Source organism: Amia ocellicauda, chromosome 9, assembly GCF_036373705.1.
Source record: "Amia ocellicauda isolate fAmiCal2 chromosome 9, fAmiCal2.hap1, whole genome shotgun sequence".
NCBI classification, from domain to species: Eukaryota; Metazoa; Chordata; class Actinopteri; order Amiiformes; family Amiidae; genus Amia; species Amia ocellicauda.
The window spans coordinates 28,764,642-28,792,622 of record NC_089858.1 but is presented as its reverse complement, the minus strand read 5'-3'; the positions used below and the strand labels follow the sequence as shown (position 1 = coordinate 28,792,622).

General features: G+C 40.9%; 3 protein-coding genes across 4 annotated transcripts; all 3 read left to right on the top strand.

Annotated features, from left to right (window-relative positions):
• The first annotated feature begins 1,397 nt into the window (after positions 1–1,397).
• Positions 1,398–10,175, top strand: LOC136759140 (arylamine N-acetyltransferase, pineal gland isozyme NAT-3). Of its 2 annotated transcripts, XM_066714002.1 has the most exons (3): positions 1,406–1,462; positions 8,169–8,203; positions 9,020–10,175. In XM_066714002.1, exon 3 carries the CDS (start codon positions 9,023–9,025, stop codon positions 9,896–9,898), a length of 876 nt encoding a protein of 291 aa, XP_066570099.1. In that variant the 5' UTR covers positions 1,406–1,462; positions 8,169–8,203; positions 9,020–9,022; the 3' UTR covers positions 9,899–10,175. The 2 variants fall into 2 exon arrangements, with proteins under 2 accessions (XP_066570098.1, XP_066570099.1); XM_066714001.1 differs by lacking the exon at positions 8,169–8,203 and having other exon boundaries at positions 1,398–1,462.
• Positions 10,176–15,184: 5,009 nt separating this feature from the next.
• LOC136758273 (arylamine N-acetyltransferase, pineal gland isozyme NAT-10-like) lies at positions 15,185–16,802 on the top strand. Its single transcript, XM_066712522.1, has one exon. It carries the CDS (start codon positions 15,188–15,190, stop codon positions 16,061–16,063), a length of 876 nt encoding a protein of 291 aa, XP_066568619.1. The 5' UTR covers positions 15,185–15,187; the 3' UTR covers positions 16,064–16,802.
• A 7,664-nt stretch (positions 16,803–24,466) lies between these two features.
• LOC136758317 (arylamine N-acetyltransferase, pineal gland isozyme NAT-10-like) lies at positions 24,467–27,691 on the top strand. Its single transcript, XM_066712565.1, has 2 exons — positions 24,467–24,524; positions 27,150–27,691. Exons 1-2 carry the CDS (start codon positions 24,467–24,469, stop codon positions 27,689–27,691), a joined length of 600 nt encoding a protein of 199 aa, XP_066568662.1.
• Positions 27,692–27,981: the final 290 nt, after the last annotated feature.

The window sequence follows — 27,981 nt, the reverse complement described above, 5'->3', positions numbered from 1 at the left end:
TAGGGATATTTCCAAAAATGTTATAATACTGAATAACTGCATAAGGAAAGAAATTGAACCTGGTATTCTAGATTTTCCTACACATAGGCCTCCCTGTCCCAGACTAGCTCTCCACACATTGACATTTCCTTCAATCCCTCTCAGACCATACAGCAGTTACATCTCACCAGATCATGGTAAATGAATCTGAAGTACATTTTCAGATTATAAGCATTCATTGAATCATGATGCATGTGGATATCTTGTGGTTTATCAAAACAACCCCAAAGACATTCAGAATTAACTCTGTCACACAAGCAGGAACCTGAACATATGTATAAATGAGGAAAAATAAAATAACATCTCACTGATGCTGATATATCAAGGAAATCTAGGTATGGTATATCATTTTAAATGAATGTTCATTTCGGGAAAATTAGATGGAGTTTATTTCACATTATATGAAGGTGAAATTACAACACTGAAGTAAAAAGCTTGAAAACTATCCTGCAAGTATTGCTTTTACTTCAGCGATTGTAAGTAAACTGTGCAGATGCATTAAAGCAATAACACGCCTCTTACATAAACTTTAAAGAAAAACTGAGAAATAGAATACCCCAATATAATGACTGAACTTGGGTTTAAAATCCATATTTTAAAGGAGAGGGTCTTAGAGATGTCCTTATTCTTTTGCAGGACACTATGAATCTGAAGGAGTACTTATTGAGGATTGTCTACAAGGGCCCCTTAACAAGCCAGACATGGAGACTCAACAATCCTTACAGTAGAGTGGCTAGTAACTGTACTTCTTTTACAGTAGGCTGAACATTCAAAAAGTATGCTTAACCAGTATGGGAAATAAACATGGGCAGTAGATGCAGGTACTCTTCAGTCACAGTTGTAATCCAGGCTCTCATAAGATATCCACAGATCCTGCTCTTATTCAGCAAACCTTTTTCTCCATCAGTAAACTCTTGCTTCACAATTCTCTTTTCCCTTTATATACCCTCTCTGCTACCTGAATAGGTTGCCTGATATCTCTACAGCATCCAGCTGGCTGAAGTCAGTGTAATGAGTGTAGTATTGTTATTTAAGTTAACTGTAAGAAAATAGTGACACTTCGATATAACAATATGGCTAATTCATATCTTCCCATCAGTAGAAATTAATTTATAATTGTTAGGATAATCTTGCATTAAAAAAAAGCAACAGCAATGATTCACTTAGAGGTCATTTTTTCAAAATTCAAAGTTAAGAAGAAGGTAAATAATCCACCACAAGGAACATTTATAAGAAACTATTTTACTTTGGAATATGAAAGCTATCCTGATTTTTCAAAAAGGTTTATGGTTAGGACATTGATTTTTTAGTGATCTTTGAACCTTTGAAGCTGTTAATGTTTAAATTATTTCTTGCACCTTGATCATTTCATTTCACCAGCCATTCAGCATAGAAACAAACAGAAAGAAAAATATTTAATTTGGTAAGTGTATCTTAAGCATTTTTTAAATCAATGTTTTACTTTTAATGTACATCTGCTTAAATTGGACAAATACATTGGTACACTTTAAATAATTTTCCTTTTCCTTTTTTATTTGTAAGGTTTAAACAAAGCTCTGTTCAGCTGGAAGAAGGTTTAACTTGAATAAATCTATTCCAATCAGATTGTGTAGTAATTTTGGGTCACATTTTGGGACTTCAATAGTTACCAATTCATGAAATACAATAAATACTTTCTATTGGAAAGCCTCATAATTTTGCAACACTTTGGGGACACAAAAATAAATGGCCTCTCATGAGTGAATAAAATATGAATAACAGTGAAATGTTATGAGTCTATGATTCAGTCATGTAAATTGATGGTAAATCATGCATCACATGTTTGATTACATTGGAATTATGTTGGATGACATGTATGTATTTTGAGAAACCAAAGAATACCTGAAAGGAAGGCAATACATAATTCCCCTCAGTGGGAAATGTAATTGTAGTACGAGAACATTACTAGCTACTACCCACTTTATTTAAGATACAGGATATAAATAAAACCTTATTTTGTCAGATTTCGAGAGAGTACGGAAGAGCATTAGGGCCACTTAAGAGAGAGAAAAAATATATATATTTTGAGAAAAAAAATCAAAACTTTTGGGGAAAAAAGTCAAAAGTTTTGAGATTTAAATGCGAAATAAACTTTTGAGAAAAAAAGTTGAAAGTTCAGGTTCAAACACAACAGCATCGATATGGTGTTATAAGGGGACTGGGTAAAACCCGAAATGGGTTCTAGATGAGGAGAAGGTTATCGTGAAGTTAAAAAGACTGTGTAGAGCTGTATTGAACTGAAATGTAGGTATAAAAGGGAATTATTGATGTCTAAATTACTGAAAAGTATGCCTCGGAATGCTAATAAGCCTTATTAATCGCTCGAATGGACAAATATTGTAAACTATTTTGGGTGTATGTTTCCAGTTCCAAAAATAACTCCCCAGCAAAAAACTACTGTACCTTAAAAAGGACTATGATGATTTTGGGGAGTTGTCTTTTCAATATTAGAAAGCAACCCTTGGAAAGCTAACAACCCAATCTAAGACAAACTTGTGGCATTGGGGACATTTATTTGGTTGTCTCTTTCCAGTCCGACAAATGGCTCCCCAGCATGAAACTGTTGTAGCACTATTGCACCTTAATACCACTATTATTTTTACAAATCCTGTTCAGTTTAACAAATTGTAGAAAATGTGTATACATTATTATAATAATATATTTACATTATTTAATACAATATTTGCAATTAAAACACACGTTTCTGAAAGCCCAGAATAAGTATTTTTGTGTTTTAGACATCTTTGTAAATCTTTCCATTGTTCCGGCGTTTCGGGTTTTACCCAGTCCCCTATCGATGCTGTTTGAACCTGAACTTCCAACTTTTTTTCTCAAATGTTTATTTTGCCTTTAAATTTCAAAAGTTTTGAATTTTTTTCTCAAAATATATATTTTTTTCTCTCTCTTAAGTGACCCTAATGCTCTTCCATAAGAGAGAGAGAGAGTGACTGACTGTTTAAGCCCTTTATTCTAACAAGCAGAAAACATACTCCATACCAGTCCTAAAAACCTGTGTTTAACAAGTATATCTTTACATATACATGTATATTTTCCCTGTTTTTTGTTCTCTGTTTGTTTTTTTGTAAAATAAACAAGTCCTACATTAAAATTAACAAACACCTATAAATTAGATACATAAAAATTACCAGTTCCCCATCAGCATCAACGTCACACAGAGCATGATTTATACACCACTTTGATTTAAAACTCTCCAAATCAGTAATCAACGTAAAAAACACAATGTTGAGCCTGCTGACCACCAGCACCTTCAGGATACCTAGCACATTCCCCCACCCTCCCCAGCATTACCCGCTGCATGAGCCTTCACAATGGCAAGCTTGGCCTGACCAATGATAAAATTCGCCAAGGAACATAAGGCTCTCTGCTTTGCAGAATACTGAACCCCAAAAATAAAAACCTCTTTAGTAAACACAACACCCAAAGCAAGAAAAAGGCATCCTAAAGGATCGAACAAAGGATAATCCTGAGGCAGTCAGCAAAGGCATGAAATACTGTGTCCCTCTCCAGACAGAAAGGGCAGCGCTCCACTGTCGCTGCATCAGGCTTATTAACAAACAAATTGGTAGCAACAGCCCCATGCAAGATCCTCCATTGCAAATCCCCCGAGCGTTTTGGGAGAGGTGGCTTGTACAACACTCTCCACACAGGGGACACAGACTCGGAGACAGACAGGTGAGTTCTCCACTTGGTGTCAACCGAGTCGGAAAGCTGTTTAAAACCATAAGCCTTGACACACACACTATACAGCGGTCTCTTATGCAAAGTGTGAAAGCTCACATTACTTAAATTCTGAAAAAAACAGCTTCCTTCCATCCTCTCTGCCCTCACAAACAGAGGGAGTTACTGACAAGGAAGGGAACACTGTCTGTTCCACCGGCACCCGACAGTTAGTCAAAAAAAGGTTCAGAGAAAGTAAGAGCTGGGGAGAAAAAGAGGCTCTGAACTCCTCCAGAACCCTCTGAATAACATGGGCTGAGCGATCGCCTCGCTGCACCGCTACCTCCTCCCCCAACCTCCACTGAAACCGCAAGCTTGGTGATCCCTGCCCTTGTAAAAATAGAAGCTAGGCCATTGAAGGTAATAGTCTTGCAGGGAAACAATGGATTAAAACCTAATGGTTCTTCCAACAATCAAAAATGGGTTATTGTATCTGCCATCTGATACTGAGTGAAGAAGCCCCAAACATGGAGCACTCTAGCATAAAACGATGGCAAAGTGAAACTGTCTGATCTAGTACTGTCCAGCAAGAACAAATGGCAATCAAACAGCAACCCCTGCCGTGCGAAGTATGGAAAAAGCATAGAATCTTCAGCTTAAGTTCTCCAAGGAATAAAGCAGTTTCTGTGCGGTCTGCAACCGAAAGGCCACCACCCTGCTGACTAGATTAATCAAGCCCTGCCCCCCCTCATTTGTTGGTAAATTTAAAATTGCTGGCTTCAGCCAGTGAAACCCACCCCAGAAAAAGTCAACAATACATTTCTGTATAGCCTGCAGAAGTCCCTGAGGTGGACCCAACACCACCAACCTGTGCCACAGCACCAGCAACCAGGTTGTTAGCGACCAAAACCCACCCCCTGAAAAAGAGCTGAGGCGACACTCCCAGAGCCCTAAACCCGGTGCGTACCCACTGTATCTGCTATCGGAGCAGTGGAGGACCGGTATCCTGCCAACAACTTGTTAAAAGAGTGTTACATTTGCCCCAATTTACTGCAGCAAAGGAGGCCTTCCCAAATGTGGAAATAAAACCTTCCCCAAAACCAAATGAATGCATGGTTTTGAAAAGATAACTATGGTCAACTCTATCAAAGACTTTTTCCTGGTCTAGGGAAAACAGACCCACATTTATATTAAAAAGACCAGCAACAGTGAGAACATCTCAAATTAAGAACAAATTATCAAAAATGCAGCATCCAGGAACACAGTATGTCTGGTTTGTGTGAATTAGAGTCTCCATATGAGTGTTTAGGTGGTTTGTTAGAGCTCTAGAAAAGATCTTGAAGTCCGAGCACAACAATGCTACCGGTCGCCAGTTCCTTATATTACGCTCCCGACTGAGAAAAAACAATCGCTTTGTTCATCCTAGCAGCTGATTTAATGTGTACAGCCCCAATCTCCGCCCCCACAGCAAGCAAACAATGCTCAACAGACACTGCACTATCAGTAATGTATTTAAACCCATGCCTACACATTAAAGACCCAAACTCTGTGGTTTGAGACCCCATAAAGAGGCCCAAGCTGACCAAAAGTCAGTGCACATATAGAAAAACCCCAATCAAAGATATAGAAAAATACAATAAATAGTAAAAAGTAAGTTTGCAAGAGCTTCTCTTCTGCACTCACCACCACTCAAGCCCCTCCCACTACCCACAATCCAGAGAGAGAGAGATTTATTTACCTTCACAATTGAGAAATTGAACAGAAATTGGCCCATTACATTAAAAAAAAAAACAAAAAAAAAACATAAGATACTTCTGACTGGCAAATTTCAAATTGAACATTACCATAAAATAACACCTGGCTGGTTTGATACCATGTAGAAGATCATGAACTTAAAAATGTCAATGATAGAATAAAAACTTGGAAATCCAGAGTAAGAAACTCTAGGTATTTTTGTACCATTTTCACATTCTTCAAAGCCATCACATCTAAAATACACCTCCTGCAGGAAGCAAGGTAGCAGAATTGGAAGGGTTGTGTGATTTTAAATTTAAATTATATTACCAATTATATTACCTCAAACCCGACCAATCAGAAGTATGGAGGGGGTAAGATTAGAATATTTGTCTAAAACCTATATAAACAGAAAGTTTGGAGTGGAACAAAATGGGAGTGGAAAACCCTAGGAGTGGAAATCCAGGAAGATAGGAAGGCACCAAAGTGAAAACATTTTTTTTGTCCACTTTGTTTTGTTCAGAGATGTAAATGTATATGTTTTTGTTACTTTGGAGACCCAAATGTATTTATTTGGAGACACCTCCATGTTCTCCCGTGGGGCTAACCCCTAACCTAACATTTCCCTGCTAACTGTAACAAGCATAACACAAACTGCCCCACGCCCCTAACACAGACAGACAATGCAGTCCCATTTATCCCCCAGTCCTAGATCACTACAATACAATTAGGTAATCAGCTTAGCCCTCTTGGTCCAATTGCTCCCTGGGGAATCCTATGGTCCAAAAATACCAAGGAGAGGGGGAGATATTTCATGAAATTGGTCTGTTTGAATTTAACTCAGTGTCTGTGGTTTGTGTGCTGAGAGCTTGGAGATACAATGAACCAATTACAGCTGGGGAATTTGGGTAATCACTGAGGTCCTAGTTCCTCAAAACCAATACCACTAGGTGGCAGTTTTTTGAGCTAATGTAACTACATAAGAAAGTTTACAAACGAGAGGAGGCCATTCGACCCATCATGCTAGTCTGGTGTCCATTAATAACTAAGTGATCCAAGGATCCTATCCAGTCTATTTTTAAATGTTCCCAAAGTTTCAGCTTCAACCACATCGCTGGGGAGTTTGTTCCAGATTGTGATGCCTCTCTGTGTGAAGAAGTGTCTCCTGTTTTCTGTCTTGAATGCCTTGAAGTCCAATTTCCATTTGTGTCCCCGGGTGCGTGTGTCCTTGCTGATCTGGAAAAGCTGCTCTGGTTTGATGTGGTTGATGCCTTTCATGATTTTGAAGACTTGAATCAAGTCCCCACGTAGTCTCCTCTGTTCCAGGGTGAGAAGGTTCAGTTCCCTCAGTCTCTCAGTAGGACTTTCCCTTCAGACCTGGAATAAGTAATAACTATCCCAGAGTCCAGATCATTAATATAGACTAGAAAATGCAAAGGTCCTAGTACTGATCCCTGTGGAACTCCACTAACAACCTCACTCCAGTTAGAAGCAACTCCTCTAATCGACACCCTCCGTTTCCTGTACATCAACCAGTTCATAATCCATCTACTTACATTACCCTGAATGCCTACAGCTTCCAATCTGTATCCAGTGTGCTCCAGTCTAACTCTTCTAAGTGCTGTCTCTTTTCTAAAATTGTAGACCATCGTTTTAGACTTGGTCCTTGTTTTTCTAAAGTATACCTCAAAGTTTGCCATTGGTTCTCTGACTAGTGTCCCTCTGACTCATTTGAAAAGTCAATGCATGCTCTCTCTCTGGTTGCTTCCCTGACAAATCTGAGTTGGGTGGTCTGTAACACCCTCTACCACTAATCCTCCAGATACTTTATTCACAAGTTTAACACACAAAGATTCTGTTTCGTTACTAGGATCTAATTTGAGTTCTTCTGCCTCAATGTCATTTCTGACATATAATGCTACCCAACCAGCTCTTCGATTTTGCCTATCTCTCCTAAAGTGTGTGTATCCTTTCAACTTGTATTCATCCCCATCATTTTCTGTAAGCCATGTTTCCGTCACTCCTACATCATCATAGTCACCCGCCAGCACTGTGGCTTCTAGGTCTAACATCTTGTTCCTTATACTCCTGGCATTGAGGTACAAACAAATTTCAGGACTTTTCTACTAGCAGTTTCCCTTGGTTTTCTTTCCTTGGTGGAACATCTTCCATTGTCAGAGCTCCCTGCTCCCCTGGTCCCTAGTTTAAATGATTTGCACAAGTCCCATCTATCCCAGAAGACAGACCAATGCTCCATAAATTTAAACCCTCTTCCCTACACCAAGATTTCAACCACGTGTTAAACTTTCTAATCTCCGCCTGTCTCCCTGGCCTGGCACGTGGTACCGGAAGTATTTCAGAGAAAACTACCATGGAGGTTCTGCTCTTTAGTTTCTTTCCTAACTCTTTAAAATTTGTCTTGCAGAACCTCTGCCCTACCTTTTCCTATGTCATTGGTTCCAACTAATTTGTATATAATCCCATTATGCAAATCTAGTACCTCAGGCTCCTTTCTGGTCATCATTTCATCCAAACTTCACTGGTTAACTGAACTAAGAAATTGGCTTACAAGTGTCACCTCCTAGTGAGTGATAGGGGGCGACATGCTACACGACCATGCCACCTCTTTGTGTATAACAAGGTCCTCTCTCGCCTAACAAATCTCTCTCCCTGGGCAGGCTTGACGGGACCCCAAGACACCACCATAGGACAGGTAAGATGGGGCATGAAGACTGTGCTTTGGCAGGGAACAATACAACAGGGAAAATATATTTTTAAAAAGTTCGAAACCTCGAAGTCTTTTTACATCCAGTTCATAGGTCTCTTAAAACTAATCCCCATATAATAGAAACTTGTGGTACTTAGCTTCGCCGTCGACTCTAGCAGCCGGTCCACTTGGTTCCTTGTTCACCATCCCTGGTTCCAGGTTTCTTCTTTATTAGTTATAATGCTCAATCTAGGAAGCTTTTTGCCTTGTTTTGCCGTCTTGAACTGCACAGCATCTTTTGCTAAGTTTCTGGAAGAGCACCACTGCAGTCCATCCAGTGCCTCACTCTGTGTATGTCTGCTCCTGAATAAAAGGAACCCCCAGCTTCAATTGCCAGGCAGAGAGTCAGGGGCGCAGGTGGAGATAATTGGTAGAGGGAACACAGGCGAGTCCAGGTGAGAATGCAAGTTGGTGGCATGCACTTGGCAAAGAAGCAATAATTAACCCAATCACCAATTAATCAAACAATTCAAGAGAATCATAGTAAAAACACACAAAGAAAAATAAGAGAAACAATAACTTCAGTATAAAAAAGACAACCAGTGATAATTAAAGAAATAAGTGAAAACAAAAAACAAAAAGTAAATTAAAAAGGAGCCCATCACGCCACGCTCGTGATACCAGCATTAATTCACCCCTTAGCGAAAACTATAAAACCTGTTTGACTGGACCACCAGGAATCAGCCTTGAGGAGCCTTGACATAAAGTACTTTGACTTCTGTGTGTTTTATTAATACAATGTAGTGTCCTTATGTTCTCCAGGGCATGATGAACCTGAAGGCGTACTTTGACAGGATTGGCTACAAGGGTCCCTTCGACAAGCCAGACCTGGAGACGCTCAACAGCATCCACAGGCATCACATCCAGTCCATCCCGTTTGAAAACCTGAGCATTCAGTGTGGGGAGACCATCAGCATGGACCTGGACATCATCTACAACAAGATAGTGAGAAGCAGTCGTGGGGGCTGGTGCTTTGAGAACAACCTGCTCTTCTCCTGGGTGTTGAAGGAGATGGGATACAAGTTCACAATAATGGGGTCAAGAGTGTATGACAACCACACTAAAGATTATGGCAAATATGAGAGCCACCTAATACTCCAAGTTGTAATCGATGGAATGTCATACATAGCAGATGTGAGTTTTGGGATGTCCAACCAAATATGGGAACCTCTGGAGCTAATTTCTGGGAAAGATCAACCTCAACTTCCTGCTGTTTTCCGGCTTGTAGAGGATAATGGCGTCTGGGCCGTGGAGAAAACTGGAAGAAAGCACCATATTCCGAATAAGAAGCTGGCCAGTTCCCCTCTGATAGACATACATCTAGACAGGAAAATCTATTGTTTCACTCTGACACCACGTGGCATTGATCACTTTGTACCAACAAGCCAATACCTCCAGACGTCTCCAGAATCCCTGTTCACCAACAAGTCCATCTGCTCCCTGCAGACGCCCACAGGGTTCAGAGGCCTCGTTGGCTGGACGTACAGTGAGGTCACCTTTAACTACCAGGATGGGGTTGATCTCTTCCAGATGTCCACCATCCCTGGGGAAGAGGTGGACAAAGTTCTCAAAGAAAAGTTTGGGGTTGTTTTGGCTAATAAACTTAGGCCCATTGACAATAAAGTAGATTATTGTGTGTAGTATGTGCCGAAAGGAGAATACATTAGCTTTTCTAAACACTGCATTTTAGACACATAGAATATGTATAGAAAATAATTCTCTACCACATTGAAAAGGGTAATTTATTAACTTGTTCTTTTCAAGGATTATATTTAAGAGTAGGTTCTGAAACAATAATATGCAAAGCTTCAGGTATATTATTCTATTATATGGGATTGATCATGTTAAATTTAATCCACCTTGTCAGTATGTAGAATCATTGTTTGTTTGAATAGAAATAAACCAACTCTGAATAGAATATCTGGTCTATGGTTTCAGTCTGAATTGCATTATAATTTTGAGGCAGAGTCCAGTGCACAGCTCCACATACGTGGCTGTGGGTCCAGGGACTTGAGGTCCACTAGGGTTGGTTGGGGCAACAAGGGAAGTGACTGTATGAATCTCCTGAACTCAGTGAGCGGTGGGAACACTGGAGGACCACAGCTTGGTTGTTACTCAGATTCAGGAAACTGCTTTACTCTCAATCTTCCAGCGGTCTGCTTTCCCTGGCCAGTAGGTGTGGTTCTTGGTTAAACGCAGATGAGGTCCCTGTGGACTGGATGGATGGGAGGCCCATTTCGGGTTAATCTAACGTCTCAGACAGGTGTCCCAGTGGAGATCCCAGAACGTGACTCTGCATAGGTCAGTCAATTGCAATGAGAGCAAGTCACAGAGCCACATTCACATACCAGTCACTCAATTATCTAGCTCCTGGCAGACACAAGGTGAGATTGATGAGGTGATAATTATCTAGTAAATAGCCAATAATTCCTTTTAAATAGAAAGCATGAGAGTGCACACAGTGTAACCTAACTGTGATTTTAGGAATTTAAATTAATCAAACTGTAAACAAAACAATCACGTCAGTTCATGTAAAAATCTTATAGAATTAATCATTTTAAAGTTTAATGGATTTGTGCTTGAATTGTTAGTACCAGGGGAGTTTTATTTAATATTTAAAATCATACGTATTTAACTTATAAATCATGCACTAGTAGTGCACCTTGATTTTATATAACTAGTCTATAGATATTTATTAATTCTATATTTCAGAGTTTGATGAGCATAGATTCAGCCTACAGAAAACTACACATATTAAAACTTAGTCCCATAAAGACTAGTAATCTTCATTCATAAATTAATTGGCAATCATTCCAAGAAAAGTGTAAGAAGGGTACTGCCACATAGTGGAGTATGCATATTGTAACTACATACCGTGTTTTATCTTGTAGAACAGGTGTAGGCATCCTGATCCCGGTGTAGATCTCTCTTAATCATCAATTGCTAAATACCTGGAACAAATGGTACTCATGACCAATTAACACAATCACTGAATCAATTAATTTATTCATAGGCTTGGGGTAAAGGCTTGTGCCTACCTGTTCCAGACCTCAATAAGATCAGCACATACAATGCATTTTTTTCTAGATCTGCTCTAAACCTCAACATATTCTAAATGAATTGTAAGTAAAAAAACTATATATATATATATATATATATATATATATATATATATATATATATATATGTTAGTTCACACAGCTCACTCCACTGAGACTGTTCTCTTGGCAGTCACTGACTCCCTCAGCTGTGCTCGGGCAGCCTCCCTCTCCTCAGTCCTCATCCTCCTTGATCTCTCCGCAGCATTTGATACTGTCGATCACTCCATCCTCCTCTCCTGCCTCACTGACCTTGGAATCTCTGGGACTGCTCTCACCTGGTTCTCCTCCGACCTCAGAGACCGGACCTACCAAGTGACATGGCGAGGCTCCTCATCCACCCCCCAACCTCTCCTCACATTCGTTCCCCAAGGCTCCGTCCTGGGGCCCCTCCTGTTCTCTCTCTACACTCACTCCCTGGGCCCCCTCATCGCATCCCATGGTTTCTTCTACCACTTCTATGCTGATGATGCCCAGATCTTTCTGTCTTTTCCCTCTTCTGACCCTCTCATCCCCTCTCGTATCTCTTCCTGCTTGTCTGCTATCTCCGCCTGGACGCACTCACACCACCTCAAGCTCAACCTCTCCAAATTGGATCTCCTCTTTTTCCCCCACTCTTCCTCACCTTCTGCTGATCTCTCCATCTCGATCCCCTTGGAATCCACCACACTCTCTCCCTCTTCCGCTAAAAATCTAGGAGCCACCCTCGATCCTGCGCTCTCCTACACCCAGCACATCACCACACTGACACGCACCTGTAGATTCTTCCTGAGCAACATACGCCGGATCCGTCCCTTCCTCACCAACTACTCGACTCAGCTGCTTGTCCAGTCACTGGTCCTCTCCCACCTGGACTACTGCAACTCCCTTCTGGCCGGCCTGCCTGCAGCTACTACCCGCCGCTCCAGCTCATCCAGAACTCTGCGGCTCGTCTGGTGTCTCTCTGCCACGATTCACACACGCTACTCCACTGCTCCGCTCCCTCCACTGGCTCCCGATACTGGCACGCATTCAGTTCAAGACATTGACCCTCACCTACCGCTGTCTTAACCACACTGCACCAAGTTACCTTCAGACCCTTGTCTCCCCATACATCCCCTCCAAACCACTGCGGTCTTCCAGTGCCAGACGACTAACTCTACCTCCTCTCCACTCTCCTTCCTCCAGAGCCACTCCTTCTCATCCCTGACCCCTAAAAGGTGGAACAACCTGCCCACCGAAGTCAAAACTGCAGAGTCCTTGACCTCCTTCAGGCGCTTACTCAAGACACATCTTTTCAGACAGTACTTATAATATTAGTCCTTTTAATCCCCGTTAGATAGCACTTCACAGAGTTTTATTATGCTTCTTGCGTTTTTGATTGTTTTCCTCCTTGCTCCCTTTCCTGTAGCCCTTGACTGTGACCCTACATCTTGACAGAACTTAGCTTTTACTATCCAGGATATATGACCTCACTTACTGTACTTGCCTGTGTAAATTGGAAGTTGTAAAATGTATTATATTTTGAATTGCTATGATTTATGTAAATTGGGAAAATTGGATGGAGTTTATTTCACATTATATGAAGGTGAAATTACAACACTGAAGTAAAAAGCTTGAAAACTATCCTGCAAGTATTGCTTTTACTTCGGCGATTATAAGTAAACTGTACAGATGCATTAAAGCAATAACACGTCTCTTACATAAACTTCAAAGAAAAACTGAGAAATAGAATACCCCAATATAATGACTGAACTTGGGTTTAAAATCCATATTTTAAAGGAGAGGGTCTTAGAGATGTCCATATTCTTTTGCAGGACACTATGGATCTGACGGAGTACTTTTTGAGGATTGTCTACAAGGGCCCCTTAACAAGCCAGACATGGAGACTCTCAAAAGTCCTTACAGTACAGTGGCTAGTAACTGTACTTCTTTTACAGTACTTTGAACATTCAAGAAAGTACACTTAACCAGTATGGGAAATAAACATGGGCAGTAGATGCAGGTACTCTTCAGTCACAGTTGTAATCCAGGCTCTCATAGGATATCCACAGATCCTGCTCTTATTCAAAGCAGACCATTTCCTCCATCAGTAAACTCTTGCTTCACAATTCTCTTTTCCCTTTATATACCCTCTCTGCAACCTGAATAAGTTGCCTGATATCTCTACAGCATCCAGCTGGCTGAAGTCAGTGTAATGAGTGTAGTATTCTTATTTAAGTTAACTGTAAGAAAATAGTGACACTTTGATATAACAATATGGCTAATTCATATCTTCCCATCAGTAGATGCACAGAAATTAATTTATAATTTTGTTAGGATAATCTTGCATTAAAAATGCAGCAATAATGATTCACTTAGAAATCACTTTTTCAGAAATGCTGGATGTTATTTGCCTTAGTTTGCAAAAATCAGTATTTCAAAATTCAAAGTTAAGAAGAAGGTAAATAATCCACCACAAGGAACATTTATAAGAAACTATTTTAATTTATTTTAATTTGGAATATGAAAACTATCCTGATTTTTCTGCAGCTCTACATTTGCATTTCAATTAGTTTTTCATTAAAGAGGTTTATTTTCTTTTTGGTTAAGACAGAGATTTGTTAGTGATCTTTGAACCTTTAAAGCTGTGAATGTTTAAATTAGTTCTTGCACCTTGATCATTTCATTTCACCAGCCATTCAGCATAGAGACACACAAAGAAAAACATTTAATTTCCTACATTTGGTAAGTGTATCTTAAACTTTTTTTTTAAATAAATGCTTTACTTTTATGGTATATACATCTGCTTAAGTTGGACAAATACAATGGTACACTTTTTAAAATGATTTTCCTTTTCCTTTTTTATTTGTATGGTTTAAACAACGCTCTGTTCAGCTGGAAGAAGGTTTAACTTGAATAAATCTATTCCAATCAGATTGTGTAGTAATTTTGGGTCACATTTGCAGTGACTTCAATAGTTACCTATTCATGAAATACAATAAATACTTTCTATTGGTAAGCCTCATAATTTTGCAACACTTTGGGGACACTTTAAAAATAAATGGCTTCTCAGGAGTGAATAAAATACGAATAACAGTGAAATGTTATGAATATGATTCAATCATCTAAATTGATGGTAAATCATGTATCATGTTTGATTACATTGGAATTATATTTTATAGAATGAATGACATGCATTTTAGAAACTTAAGACTCATAATCTGATCTCCAAGGAATATCTGAAAGGAAGGCAAGAGAGAGAGAGAGAGAGAGAGATTTATTGACCTTCACAATTGCGAAACTGAAGAGAAATTGGCTCATCACATTAAAAAAAAACAAAAAAAAAACACAAGATACTTTTGACTGGCAAATTTCAAATTGAACATTACAATAAAAGAACACCTGACTGGTTTGATACCATATCTAAGGTCATGCTTTGAGGATGTTGAAAATGTCAATGATAAAATAAAAACTTCAAAATCCAGAGTAAGAAACTCTAGGTATTTTTGTACCATTTTCACATTCTTCAAAGCCATCACATCTAAAATACACCTCCTGTATGCAAGTTGGTGGCAAGTTGGTGGCATGCACTTGGCAAAGAAGCAATAATTAACCCAATCACCAATTAATCAAACAATTCAAGAGAATCATAGTAAAAACATACAAAGAAAAATAAGAGAAGCAATAACTTCAGTATAAAAAAAGACAACCGCCATGCTTGTGACACTAGCATTAATTAACCCCTTAGAGAAAACTATAAAACCTGTTTGACTGGACCACCAGGAATCAGCCTTGAGGAGCCTTGACATAAAGTACTTTGACTTCTGTGTGTTTTATTAATACAATGTAGTGTCCTTATGTTCTCCAGGGCATGATGAACCTGAAGGCGTACTTTGACAGGATTGGCTACAAGGGTCCCTTCGACAAGCCAGACCTGGAGACGCTCAACAGCATCCACAGGCATCACATCCAGTCCATCCCGTTTGAAAACCTGAGCATTCAGTGTGGGGAGACCATCAGCATGGACCTGGACACCATCTACAACAAGATAGTGAGAAGCAGTCGTGGGGGCTGGTGCTTTGAGAACAACCTGCTCTTCTCCTGGGTGTTGAAGGAGATGGGATACAAGTTCACAACTCTGGGATCAAGAGTGTATGAGAGCCATGGTAAGGATTATGGCAAATATGAGAGCCACCTAATACTCCAAGTTGTAATCGATGGAATGTCATACATAGCAGATGTGAGTTATGGGATGTCCGACCAAATATGGGAACCTCTGGAGCTAATTTCTGGGAAAGATCAACCTCAACTTCCTGCTGTTTTCCGGCTTGTAGAGCATAATGGCGTCTGGGCCTTGGAGAAAACTGGAAGAAAGCACCACATTCCGAATAAGAAGCTGGCCAGTTCCCCTCTGATAGACATACATCTAGACAGGAAAATCTATTGTTTCACTCTGACACCACGTGGCATTGATCACTTTGTACCAACAAGCCAATACCTCCAGACGTCTCCAGAATCCCTGTTCACCAACAAGTCCATCTGCTCCCTGCAGACGCCCACAGGGTTCAGAGGCCTCGTTGGCTGGACGTACAGTGAGGTCACCTTTAACTACCAGGATGGGGTTGATCTCTTCCAGATGTCCACCATCCCTGGGGAAGAGGTGGACAAAGTTCTCAAAGAAAAGTTTGGGGTTGTTTTGGCTAATAAACTTAGGCCCATTGACAATAAAGTAGATTATATTGTGTAGTATGTGCCGAAAGGAGGATACATTAGCTTTTCTAAACACTGCCTATTGGGATACATTTTAGACACTGTGGAAGAAACTCAGTCTTCAGTCAGATTGGAACATTCGTTGCAATGCCTTTATTACATGCAGCATGGAGAGGACCAGTGAATCAAGAAGATCCCAATGTTGCTCTGGCTTCATACAAAAAGTCTGAGGTTTTTATACACACAGAAGTCAAAGATCTGGTTATAATTAACAAGGAAAGGAATTTCTAACTTTACTTCCACAACATATAGTATATGTATAGAAAACAATTCTCTACCACATTGAAAAGGTAATTTATTAACTTGTTCTTATCAAGGATTCTCTGAACTCTGAACAGAATATCTGGTCGTACAGTGAGGTCACCTTTAACTACCAGGATGGGGTTGATCTCTTCCAGATGTCCACCATCCCTAGGGAAGAGGTGGACAAATTTCTCAAAGAAAAGTTTGGGGTTGTTTTGGCTAATAAACTTAGGCCCATTGACAATAAAGTAGATTATTGTGTGTAGTATGTGCCAAAAGGAGGATACATTAGCTTTTCTAAACACTGCATTTTAAACACATAGAATATGTATAGAAAATAATTCTCTACCACATTGAAAAGGTAATTTATTAACTTGTTCTTATCAAGGATTATATTTAAGAGTAGGTTCTGAAACAATAATATGCAAAGCTTCAGGTATATTATTCTATTATATGGGATTGATCATGTTAAATTTAATCTACCTTGTCAGTATGTAGAATCATTGTTTGTTTGAATAGAAATAAACCAACTCTGAGTAAATATCTGGTCTATGGTTTCAGTCTGAATTGCATTATAATTTTGAGGCAGAGTCCAGTGCACAGCTCCACACATGTGGCTGTGGGTCCAGGGACTTGAGGTCCACTAGGGTTGGTGGGGGCAACAAGGGGAGTGACTGTATGAATCTCCTGAACTCAGTGGGCGGTGGATTGCAGAGGAATCCAACGGCAGCTCATAACACTGGAGGACCACAGCTTGGTTGTTGCTCAGATTCAGGAAACTCCATCATCCTCACAATCTGCCAGCTGTCTGCTTTCAGTAAATGTTACTTGTCAAACTCAGGTGAGGTCCCTGTGGACAAGATAGACGGGAGGCCCATTTCGGTTAATCTACCATCTCAGACAGGTGTCTCAGTGGAGAACCCAGAACCCACAGTCACTGTGCCCGTGCAAGTGGGATGTGTCTGCGTCATCCTCAAAGCCCAGGCCTGATCTGCAGTCCCAGGACACAGGCGTCTTCCCCCTTCAGCACCAGCGCTGGGCCATTCAGAAAGGCCATTTAGACTTTCATTTAGGCATACGAATTCATAGGGTTGGAACACCAGAAATGTTTGAGCCCTGCAGCACCTGTCTACCTTTTTCAGACATTATAAACCTTATTGATGTTACATGCAACATACCTCAATAATATCAGGAGATACAATTAACATTTCTGTTTCAGAGATAAGCCTCAACATTTTTTTTCCAAATTAAAAGCAAAAGTATGTAAAACAATGTAATGTTCAAATTATCAGCACAGTATTATAATGCCCTCTCATGTGGTGGTAATTAATCAATTTGTTTTAAACTGTATTTGTTATGATTACCAATTGATTTCATGATTTGCAAGAACATTAAGAAATGTGTACTGTCTGAGATCGGCCAGTACTATGGAGTCACGTTGGCACACATCGGTCAAGTTTTAAGGTTCATATGTAGACCATGCTAGGGAAATGTCACAATGGCTCTGTTGTGTATAATGATTTCAAAAGCCAGCAGGTATTTTCAGTTGTAGTAAATCGGTTTAAAAGCAGGATCCTAGCGGTCAGAATGAGATCAATACTGAAATAAACGAAATATTGACAAACAACAACCATGGTGTGAGAAAGCAAACGGACCTGGCGACCAAGGATGATGATAAAAGGGGCAAGGAGAGCAAAGTTTGCCTGAGTACCTGAGCAGATCAGGTCTGTGCAGGAGCCTGTGTAAACAGCCGGAAACGCATTGTCTTCAATGGGAACACGCCGAGCTTCACTTCATATCGTTTTAATGCATCATTTGGATTAGTCTCGTTTCCCGTGTGAGCTGGCGAAACTCGTCAGTGCATTTGGGGACATGGGGCTGGACAGATGTGACGGGGAGTGAGATGAACACAGTGCAGAGACAACTCGGGTGGCCGATATTTTCGGCGCCTGTATTTTATTTTACGTCTCTTTGAATCCGCACAGTTTGGCGCGCCGGGCTCTGGGGGCGTGGCTCGGGTTGCGTCACACATGACGCGTTTCTCCGGGCGGCCATATTGACATACAGGCCGGCCTGGGCCGCCTCAGCGAATTTAGGGCGGCTCAAAAAGTGTAATTTTTCATCCGGCTCAGGATCGGTCAGTTGAGTTGAAGGCCATATGGGTGCTTTCCCCAAGGCACCGGAGGTCATGTGATCCAGCTGTCAGGCGTAACCATGGCGACGCACAGGCATGCCCCCCGAGCAGATCTGACTGAGACCGGACGTGCCCATCGGAGCTAAACAGAGACATTTTGCTGATTGAAGAGACATATAGTAAGTTTTGCAAAGTCCTATTGGGATGATAACTAAGTAATTGTTAGGGGACTCAAGCCCCTGCCCTCATGTGGATTGAGCATGTCAGGTGTATAATTACACACCTCACAGTCGTGCTTGTATTCCCCCCCATAACTCTCTAATCAATCATTCACAATCTAGATTGAATGTGATTTTTAAAGGGGGGACAAAATGAGAGAAATATTGTTACAATTGTATAAAATGCAAGAAATTGCCTACATATATAAACATTTGTACTAAGTTAATATCCTAACACATGGTTAAAGTTGTTATTTAAGATACTATGTGTCCCTACACTTTTAGCTTTTTGACATCTGTTTTCTACAAGATCACTAAATGTAACTGGTGTCCAAAACCCTTGCATCCTTGCGATGGGGGGAGTCTTTCAAGCAAAGACCATTTTAGCAGAACTTCGTTTTTGATTTGTTAATGTCAATGTAAAAATGCAAAATGTCCACATTGTTCTCCTACTTGTAAAGACAATAGTTTCTGAATACTGTCTGGTGTGGAAGTTCATTCCCTTTAAACTGTCCATGGGAGCTTTATTTAAAACTATGGAAATAATTGTGTATACATTTTAAATGGCACTCTGTCACATGTCAGGATGGTTTGAATACAGCATTGGTCAGAGCCAAACAGGTGGTCATAATTTGAGTGTTTGGTCAGGTTTATCAACTTGCCATTGCCATGCAGTGTTTAGTGATATGAATATAAGATTTGGTGCCATTAAATGTTATGCTTTAAAATAAGCAAAACTGGGCAGTTTCCTATTCAGACATGCAAATAGGGAAAGTGAAAATGCTGGTTTGTCTAGATCAGTGTTTCTCTGACTCATTTGTCTTCTACCAGTGCAGATTATTAATATGATAATATATAATATATTGAAGTTGAGTGAAACCCTGTGACATGGACACACATTCTTCAGCTTATTTTGTTAGTTTGTTTTTTCCTTGGTTAACATTATATGTGGATGTAGAATTCTTTATTTAGGAAGTTATAATTTATTCAAATGTTTCCATACATGGTGACATTTTTGCCACCTCGTTTATAACACACTTTGTCCTAAGTCTTCTCTGTATAACATGTTACAGGGAATGAGATTTAAATTTGCAAGTGACCACTGAATCTCCTTTTGCCCAACTTTTGTAGTTGCTAGGGTCCATAGAAGATGGCGTTTCAGGGAATCCTGCCCTTGGTGTTGCCTGCAGCACTGATGCTCATGGGCTGGTTGTTTTATAAGTCGTGCAACCAAGCCAGTCCTGATGTTGAGGAGATGCCCGAGACAGCTAGCCTCAATGCCTCCTCCAGTGAGGGTAGCCACAGCGTTGTGGAGAAGAGCGCCCCAGTTGAGATCAGCCCCAAGCGCATGAGTGTCCAGGAAAGGGTAACAGAGGAAGATGCAGTGGAGACGTCTGAGTCTCTGGCACATGTAGAGAAGATGCAACGTCTAGAGTCGGAACGTCTGAAGGAGCTGAAAATGGCAGAGGAGATGCAATGTCTCAAGCAGCTGGATCGTGTCCAGGAGCTGCAACATCTGGAGTTGGAACATCTGAAGGAACTGAAAATTGCAGAGGAGATGGAATGTCTCGAGGAGCTGGATCGTCTAGAGTTTGAACATCTAGAGGAGTTCAGCCAGTCAGATGGGGAACTAATGATGGTTCCAGCGTCCACAGATATAAGGGAACATGATGGCTTCAAGGACTATGACTGCCTTGCTCTTCTGGGACGAGGGGCATTTGGCAAGGTGCTGCTCGCTGAATCCAAGGTCACTAAGGTGCTGGTCGTGATCAAAGTCTTGAAAAAGCGCGAGATTGTGGACAATGAAAATGTTGACAGCCTCCTGTGTGAAAGGAGAGTATTGGAGACCGTGAGCAGAATACGGCACCCCTTTCTCGTGAGCTTCTTTGGCTGCTTCCAGACGATCCAGCACATCTGCTTGATAATGGAGTTTGCCGCAGGGGGAGACCTCACGATCGACCCGGAAAACCCATTCTCGGAGTGCCGTGCTGTATTGAGAACTGCTTGTGTAGTGCTTGGATTGGAGGGCCTGCATGAGCAAAATATTGCACACAGAGATCTGAAGCCTAAGAATCTCTTGCTGGACAGCAGAGGCTTTGTAAAGATTGCAGATTTTGGTCTGTCCAAAGAAGGGATGGGGGTCACCACCAGAACTAGTACATTCTGCGGCACGCCCCAGTTCTTTGCCCCAGAAATGATGACAGGGGACTCCTACACCTGGGCCGTGGATTGGTGGGCACTGGGGGTCCTCCTATTTGAGATGATGGTCGGTGAATGTCCTTTCACTGGTGACAGTCTAATGGATCTGTATACCAGCATCGTCAATGATCCGGTGCCATTCCCCCAGTGGATGTCGGTAGAAGCCATCTCCATCATGACAAGGCTGATGAGTAAAAACCCAGAATGGCGACTGGGGGCCGGTGAGCGAGGCGCAGAGGATGTGAAGGGTCATTCCTTCTTCAGGAGCGTGGACTGTCGAGGCCTAAGAGAGCAGACCGTGACGCCTCCTTTTGTGCCCACCGTCAATGGCCACGAGGACGTCGGTTCCTCCGAAGCCCCAGTCCTCACTCTGGGGTCTAGAGTCTTCAGCCCAGAGGAGCAAGACCTCTTCCGCGATTTTGAGTTTGTAGTGAATGGGTGTTAGTGGTCCGAACTAGTATGGGAACCTTAGCCAGATAAATAGGAGTCAGCTCACCAGAGTGGTAAACATTGCCAGCAAAATAGTGCAGAGGTCACAATGTCAGTTAGGAGATCTATATGCACTGAGAACTAGGAAGAAGGCCCAGTGTATTCTGGATGACGACTTGCATCCTTTGTTGTCAGAGTTTGAGATGTTACCTTCAGGAAGGCGGTATAGGTGAGCGAAAAATCAGTTTCCCACAGAGGCGATTCTAGAGTCTGTAGGGGCCCTAGGCAGAACATTTTCTTTTTTTTTTTCAACTTTGTATAAAAGGAAAAAAAGATGTCCAGGAGTGGGTCGTCCTAAAACCTGCCCGGAGGCCCCCGTAAGCGCCTGGAGCCGCCCGGAGATCACATAGACTACTAAAACCTGCCCGAAAGCTCCCGGTGGCACTAGGTAATGCCCAGAGATCAAAGAACATAACAACAGCAAAACATGATTAAGCTAGGAGATCAGCAGACATGATCAAGGACATATCAAGGCGATTTACAATACAAAGCAGTCACATCCCAGCTAACACACAATGTTATGGCAACATTGTGTGTTAGCAGGGATTTACACTGTACTTAAATATAGTTTGACAATACACAATGCAATCAAAGCCTGTATAGTATTGGAATAAAAACATGATTATTATATTTATTATTAGTATAGTAGTAGTATTAATAATAATAATAATAATAATAATATCCCCTGTGCTGTTGCTGTATATGTCATTTAAGGGGGTAAGCTGTGCACCATATATGAAATAATAGTAATAATAATAATAATCATATAGTGATTATGTGATCTCTGGGTGCCTCCGGCCACCTCCGGGTGCTTACATGTGCTTACGGGCGCCTCCGGGTTCTTACGGGCGCTTACGGGCGCCTCCGGGCAGGTTTTAGGACGACCGCCAGGAGCTGCTGACATAGTTTTCTCCGGTGAGAACAGGGGGGTTTTGGGGGGTGCTGAAAGGGTTTTCTTTGGTGAGAGCGTAGCTGTCAATGTTGTGGATTCCGTTTTGTTGCCCCTTGGGGGCCACCTACAGTCTGGGGGCCCCAGGCAGCTGCCTGGCTTTCCTGTCCTTAAGCTACACTTCTGGTCTCCCCACTGACTCGTTCACCTTGTTCATAGCCATAACAAATAAATTAATAAACAAGCATTACTCTTACATGACTATTACTCATGTTGTTTATTGTGATCTGCCCTCAGCCCCCTTCCCTCACCTCTTAGCCATGACTTCAGAGCATCGTCTGCACTGTTGCTATTAGACCTAGGACGGATGACTGACATTTTATATTAACTATATTTTACCTGCTCTTCTGTGACTTTGAAACTGTAATGATTGTATTATGCCTGATTGGTAATTTTGCACTGTATGTTTGCACTTTTGTTTTGTCCCCTGGATAAGGGCATGTGTCAAGAAATGAATAATAATAATAAAAAGAAAGTTGTATTTAAAACAAAATGCTAGGAGAAATTGGTTTGCAATTTTCTTTTATATACTACTAGCACCAGCTGACACCATTTCTATTCATAAGAGAGCTGTTTGGCAGGGAGGATTAATTTCAGTTATAATGACATCATTGCCCAAGTAGTAAAATAAACTTGTGTAATGTAACAGATAAATATTTGCACTGCTCTTTAAGGACTATGAAAAACTTGTGTAATGTTTATTTTACCTTTTCCAGAAAGTAAAACTTTAAGTTTTCTTAATATTTTACTAAATATGTTGTCTCATGCACATAAAAAAAAGAGCTGGTTAAAATGGTTAAAATGGTTAAAGATGGGGTAGAAGTATTTTTCATATATATGTAGAATTAATGTGGCTTCATAGATGTAGCCCAGTATGCAGTCCACAAGCAGCATCTAGCAGGCAAGTGGGAGAAACCCTGTGTTAGCATGAGTTTCATCTGCTAACTATCTATCACGCTGCCTGGCTTGCTACACTTCTGGTAGTATGTGCCAAAAGCAGGATACATTAGCTTTTCTAAACACTGCAAATTGGGATACATTTTAGACACATAGAATATGTATAGAAAATAATTCTCTACCACATTGAAAAGGTAATTTATTAACTTGGATTATATTTAAGAGTAGGTTCTGAAACAATAATATGCAAAGCTTCAGGTATATTATTACATTATATGTGATAGATTAAATGTAACATGTCCAATCGTGTCAGTATGTAGAATCATTGTTTGTTTGATTAGAAATAAACCAACTCTGAAAAGAATATCTGGTCTATGGTTTCAGTCTGAATTGCATTATAATTTTGAGGCAGAGTCCAGTGCACAGCTCCACACATGTGGCTGTGGGTTCAGGGACTTGAGGTCCACTAGGGTTGGTTGGGGCAACAAGGGGAGTGACTATATGAATCTCCTGAACTCATTGGGTGGTGGATTGCAGAGGAATCCAACGGCAGCTCATAACACTGGAGGACCACAGCTTGGTTGTTGCTCAGATTCAGGAAACTCCATCATCCTCACAATCTGCCAGCTGTCTGCTTTCAGTAAATGTTACTTGTCAAACTCAGGTGAGGTCCCTGTGGACAGGATAGATGGGAGGCCCATTTCGGTTAATCTACCATCTCAGACAGGTGTCCCAGTGGAGAAACCAGAACCCACAGTCACTGTGCCCGTGCAAGTGGGATGTGTCTGCGTCATCCTCAAAGCCCAGGCCTGATCTGCAGTCCCAGGACACAGGCGTCTTCCCCCTTCGGCACCAGCGCTGGGCAATTCAGGGTTTCGTTTAGGCATATTTATTCATAGGCTTGGGGTAAAGAAACACCAGAAATCTTTGTTCCCTGCAGCATCATGGTTGCCTACCTGTTTCAGACATTATAAACCTTATTTAGTGGTAATTAATCAGTTTGTTTTAAGATCTGTATTCGTTACCAATTGATTTAATGATTTCTTGACACATCGGTCGAGTTTTAAGGTTCATATGTAGACCATGCCAGGGAAATGTCACAATGGCTCTGTTGTGTATAATGATTTGAAAAGATATTTTCTGTTGTAGTAAATTGGTTAAAAGCAGGATCCTAGCCAGAGGTTACAATGAGATCAAAACTGTGAAACAAACAAAATATTGACAAACAACAACCATGGTGTGAGAAAGCAGATGGACCTGGCGACCAAGGATGATGATAAAAGGGGCAAGGAGAGCAAAGTTTACCTGAGTACCTGAGCAGATCAGGTCTGTGCAGGAGCCTGTGTAAATAAAAAAGGCAGGAATTTGCTAAAATAAGTTCTCAGAAAAAACAAGGACAATATGCGATAGCCCTCCCCCCCCAGCTCTTCATTACTAGATCGGCCCCCCAGCCAACGGTGTGGTAAAGGGGTGAAAGGTGATGACAATTCAGGGGCCTTTTTACATTTTAGTTATATATATTTGTTAAATAAAAAACAATTCAATGTAATGTTTTGGGCCTGGTCGTCAATGTTTAACATTCATCTTTAGTAATCTACCATGTTATTTAAGTTAGAGGGATCCCTGTGCAGTTCATAGCATTCATGCTCAGAGAATCTCTCTCATAAGCAATATTGGTATTGTAATTATCACGATTCCCAAATTAATTAGAAATCGAATCGAATCGAATCGAAATAGAATCTAATCGGGACCTTGTGACTCGAAATAGAATCGAATCGAGAGATCAGTGCCGATACCTAGTCCTACAGGTAAGGCTAAATAATATGTCCTATACCAATACTAAATATGTCTAAGCTTTTATTAAAAAACAAATAGACATTTCTATAATACATGAAGAAAACAGACTATTGCCATAAACCACATATTGGTCTGTGCATTATGGACAAATAACATTTATACTTGTTGTGCACCTGCTTCTGCATGAAGGGCACATGTCACTGTCCGAAGCAAACCCGGAACTATGAGCTCAACTGCAAACCTGCAGCGGTTACATTTCCCAATAGGTAACAGCAAAATCAACTGCAAAAAGACAGGGAATAAAACATTTCCAGAAACACAGGCATAGAGCTAATGTTTCTTTTCCAGTCCTTCACGAAGATCAGATGTCTGGTTTGTTTCGCACTGGTCTTTACACGGGTGCTGTTTAGGGTCTTAATGTGTTTGTTGCGTTTCCCGCAATTGTGCAGTGACTGGCAGCAGCAGTAGAAAACGGTCAGTTTTCACTTGAAGTATGAAAAATAGAAAAGAAAAGGAATTGAACTTGTTTTTCTGTATTTGCCTTTCCCAGACTAGCTCTCTGTTATCCCAGGCTTCCTGTGTGTCAGTGATGTCAATTTAATGCTCGTCTTATTCAAAGTGCAGTCACTGGAAACGCCTGTAGCTCCGCTTGCCTTTGCTGAAGATCTCTGAATCTCTGATACATTTTTGTCAGATTTTCTTGAATCTTTAAAGCAGCAGCACTACCTCACTTAGTCATGGTAAGTGAATCTTTCAGATTTAGATTAAAAGCATTCATAGAATCATGTAGAAGGATATCTTTTGGTTAAAAAAAATATAAATATAAAAAAAACATTCAGAATTAACTCTGTTTCATATGCAAGAACCTAAATATTTATATAAATGAGAAAATGTCAGTGCGTACATAAAGATACTTAATCTGCAGGATTTTGTAGTTTCCTGACACCATTAAGGAGGATGAACAACTTTTGCCCTATTTAATGGCAGACATTTTCTGCTGTTTCGGAAATATTTTACTCTATTGAACAAGAAGCACACATTAAAAAGGAATGTATAACTTTATCATGTATTTAATTTGAAAAAGTACACTTAAAGGATTTGTTGTACACATCTTGAAAATGACAATACATGTATACACTCACCTAAAGGATTATTAGGAACACCATACTAATACTGTGTTTGACCCCCTTTCGCCTTCAGAACTGCCTTAATTCTACGTGGCATTGATTCAACAAGGTGCTGAAAGCATTCTTTAGAAATGTTGGCCCATATTGATAGGATAGCATCTTGCAGTTGATGGAGATTTGTGGGATGCACATCCAGGGCACGAAGCTCCCGTTCCACCACATCCCAAAGATGCTCTATTGGGTTGAGATCTGGTGACTGTGGGGGCCAGTTTAGTACAGTGAACTCATTGTCATGTTCAAGAAACCAATTTGAAATGATTCGACCTTTGTGACATGGTGCATTATCCTGCTGGAAGTAGCCATCAGAGGATGGGTACATGGTGGTCATAAAGGGATGGACATGGTCAGAAACAATGCTCAGGTAGGCCGTGGCATTTAAACGATGCCCAATTGGCACTAAGGGGCCTAAAGTGTGCCTAGAAAACATCCCCCACACCATTACACCACCACCACCAGCCTGCACAGTGGTAACAAGGCATGATGGATCCATGTTCTCATTCTGTTTACGCCAAATTCTGACTCTACCATCTGAATGTCTCAACAGAAATCGAGACTCATCAGACCAGGCAACATTTTTCCAGTCTTCAACTGTCCAATTTTGGTGAGCTTGTGCAAATTGTAGCCTCTTTTTCCTATTTGTAGTGGAGATGAGTGGTACCCGGTGGGGTCTTGTGCTGTTGTAGCCCATCCGCCTCAAGGTTGTACGTGTTGTGGCTTCACAAATGCTTTGCTGCATACCTCGGTTGTAACGAGTGGTTATTTCAGTCAAAGTTGCTCTTCTATCAGCTTGAATCAGTCGGCCCATTCTCCTCTGACCTCTAGCATCAACAAGGCAAGGCACATTCTGTATGAAAACTTGGCCAATTCCCCTCTGATAGACATACATCTAGACAGGAACATCTATTGTTTCACTCTGACACCACGTAGGGTTGAGCACTTTGTGTCAACAGCCCAATACCTCCAGACGTCTCCAGAATCCCTGTTCACCAACAAGTCCATCTGCTCCCAAATATGGGAGCCCCTTGAGCTAATTTCTAGGAAAGATCAACCTCAACTTCCTGCCGTTTTCCGCCTTATAGAAGATAATGGAATCTGGGCCTTGGAGAAAAGTGGAAGAAAGCCCCATATTCCAAAGGAGAAATTTACTAATTCCTCTCTGCTAGACAAAAGTCCAGTTAGGAAAATGTATTGTTTCACTCTGACACCACGTAGCGTTGATCACTTCGTGCCAACAGCCCAATACTTCCAGACGTCTCCAGAATCCCTGTTCATCCACGAGTCCATCTACTCCCTGCAGACGCCTACAGGGTTCAGAGCCCTCGTTGGTTTGACCGATAGTGAGGTCACCTTTAACTACCAGAATGGGGTTGACCTCTTCCAGATGTCCACTGTGACTGATGAAGAAGTGGAGAAGGTGCTTCAAGAAAAGTTTGGCATTGTGTTGGCTAATAAATGTAGGCCCATTAACAATAAAGGCAATTATATTGTGTAGTAATTCAGCTTTCAATACAACTGCCAAAAAGAGGATACATTAGCTCTTCTTAACACTGGATTGTGATTTGTAATTTGTTCTAATAACAATTAATACAAATATACCTAAAGCTTTGCATATTCATCTTTTATATGTGATTTAACATGTTACATTTCCCTAACTTTGTCAGTATGTATGTTTGCTTTAACTGAAATAAACCAACTCTGAACAGAATATCTGGTCTATGATTTCAATCTGAATTATATTATTATTTTAAGGCATTATTATTCTGAATGTGGGGAGGGGGCAGG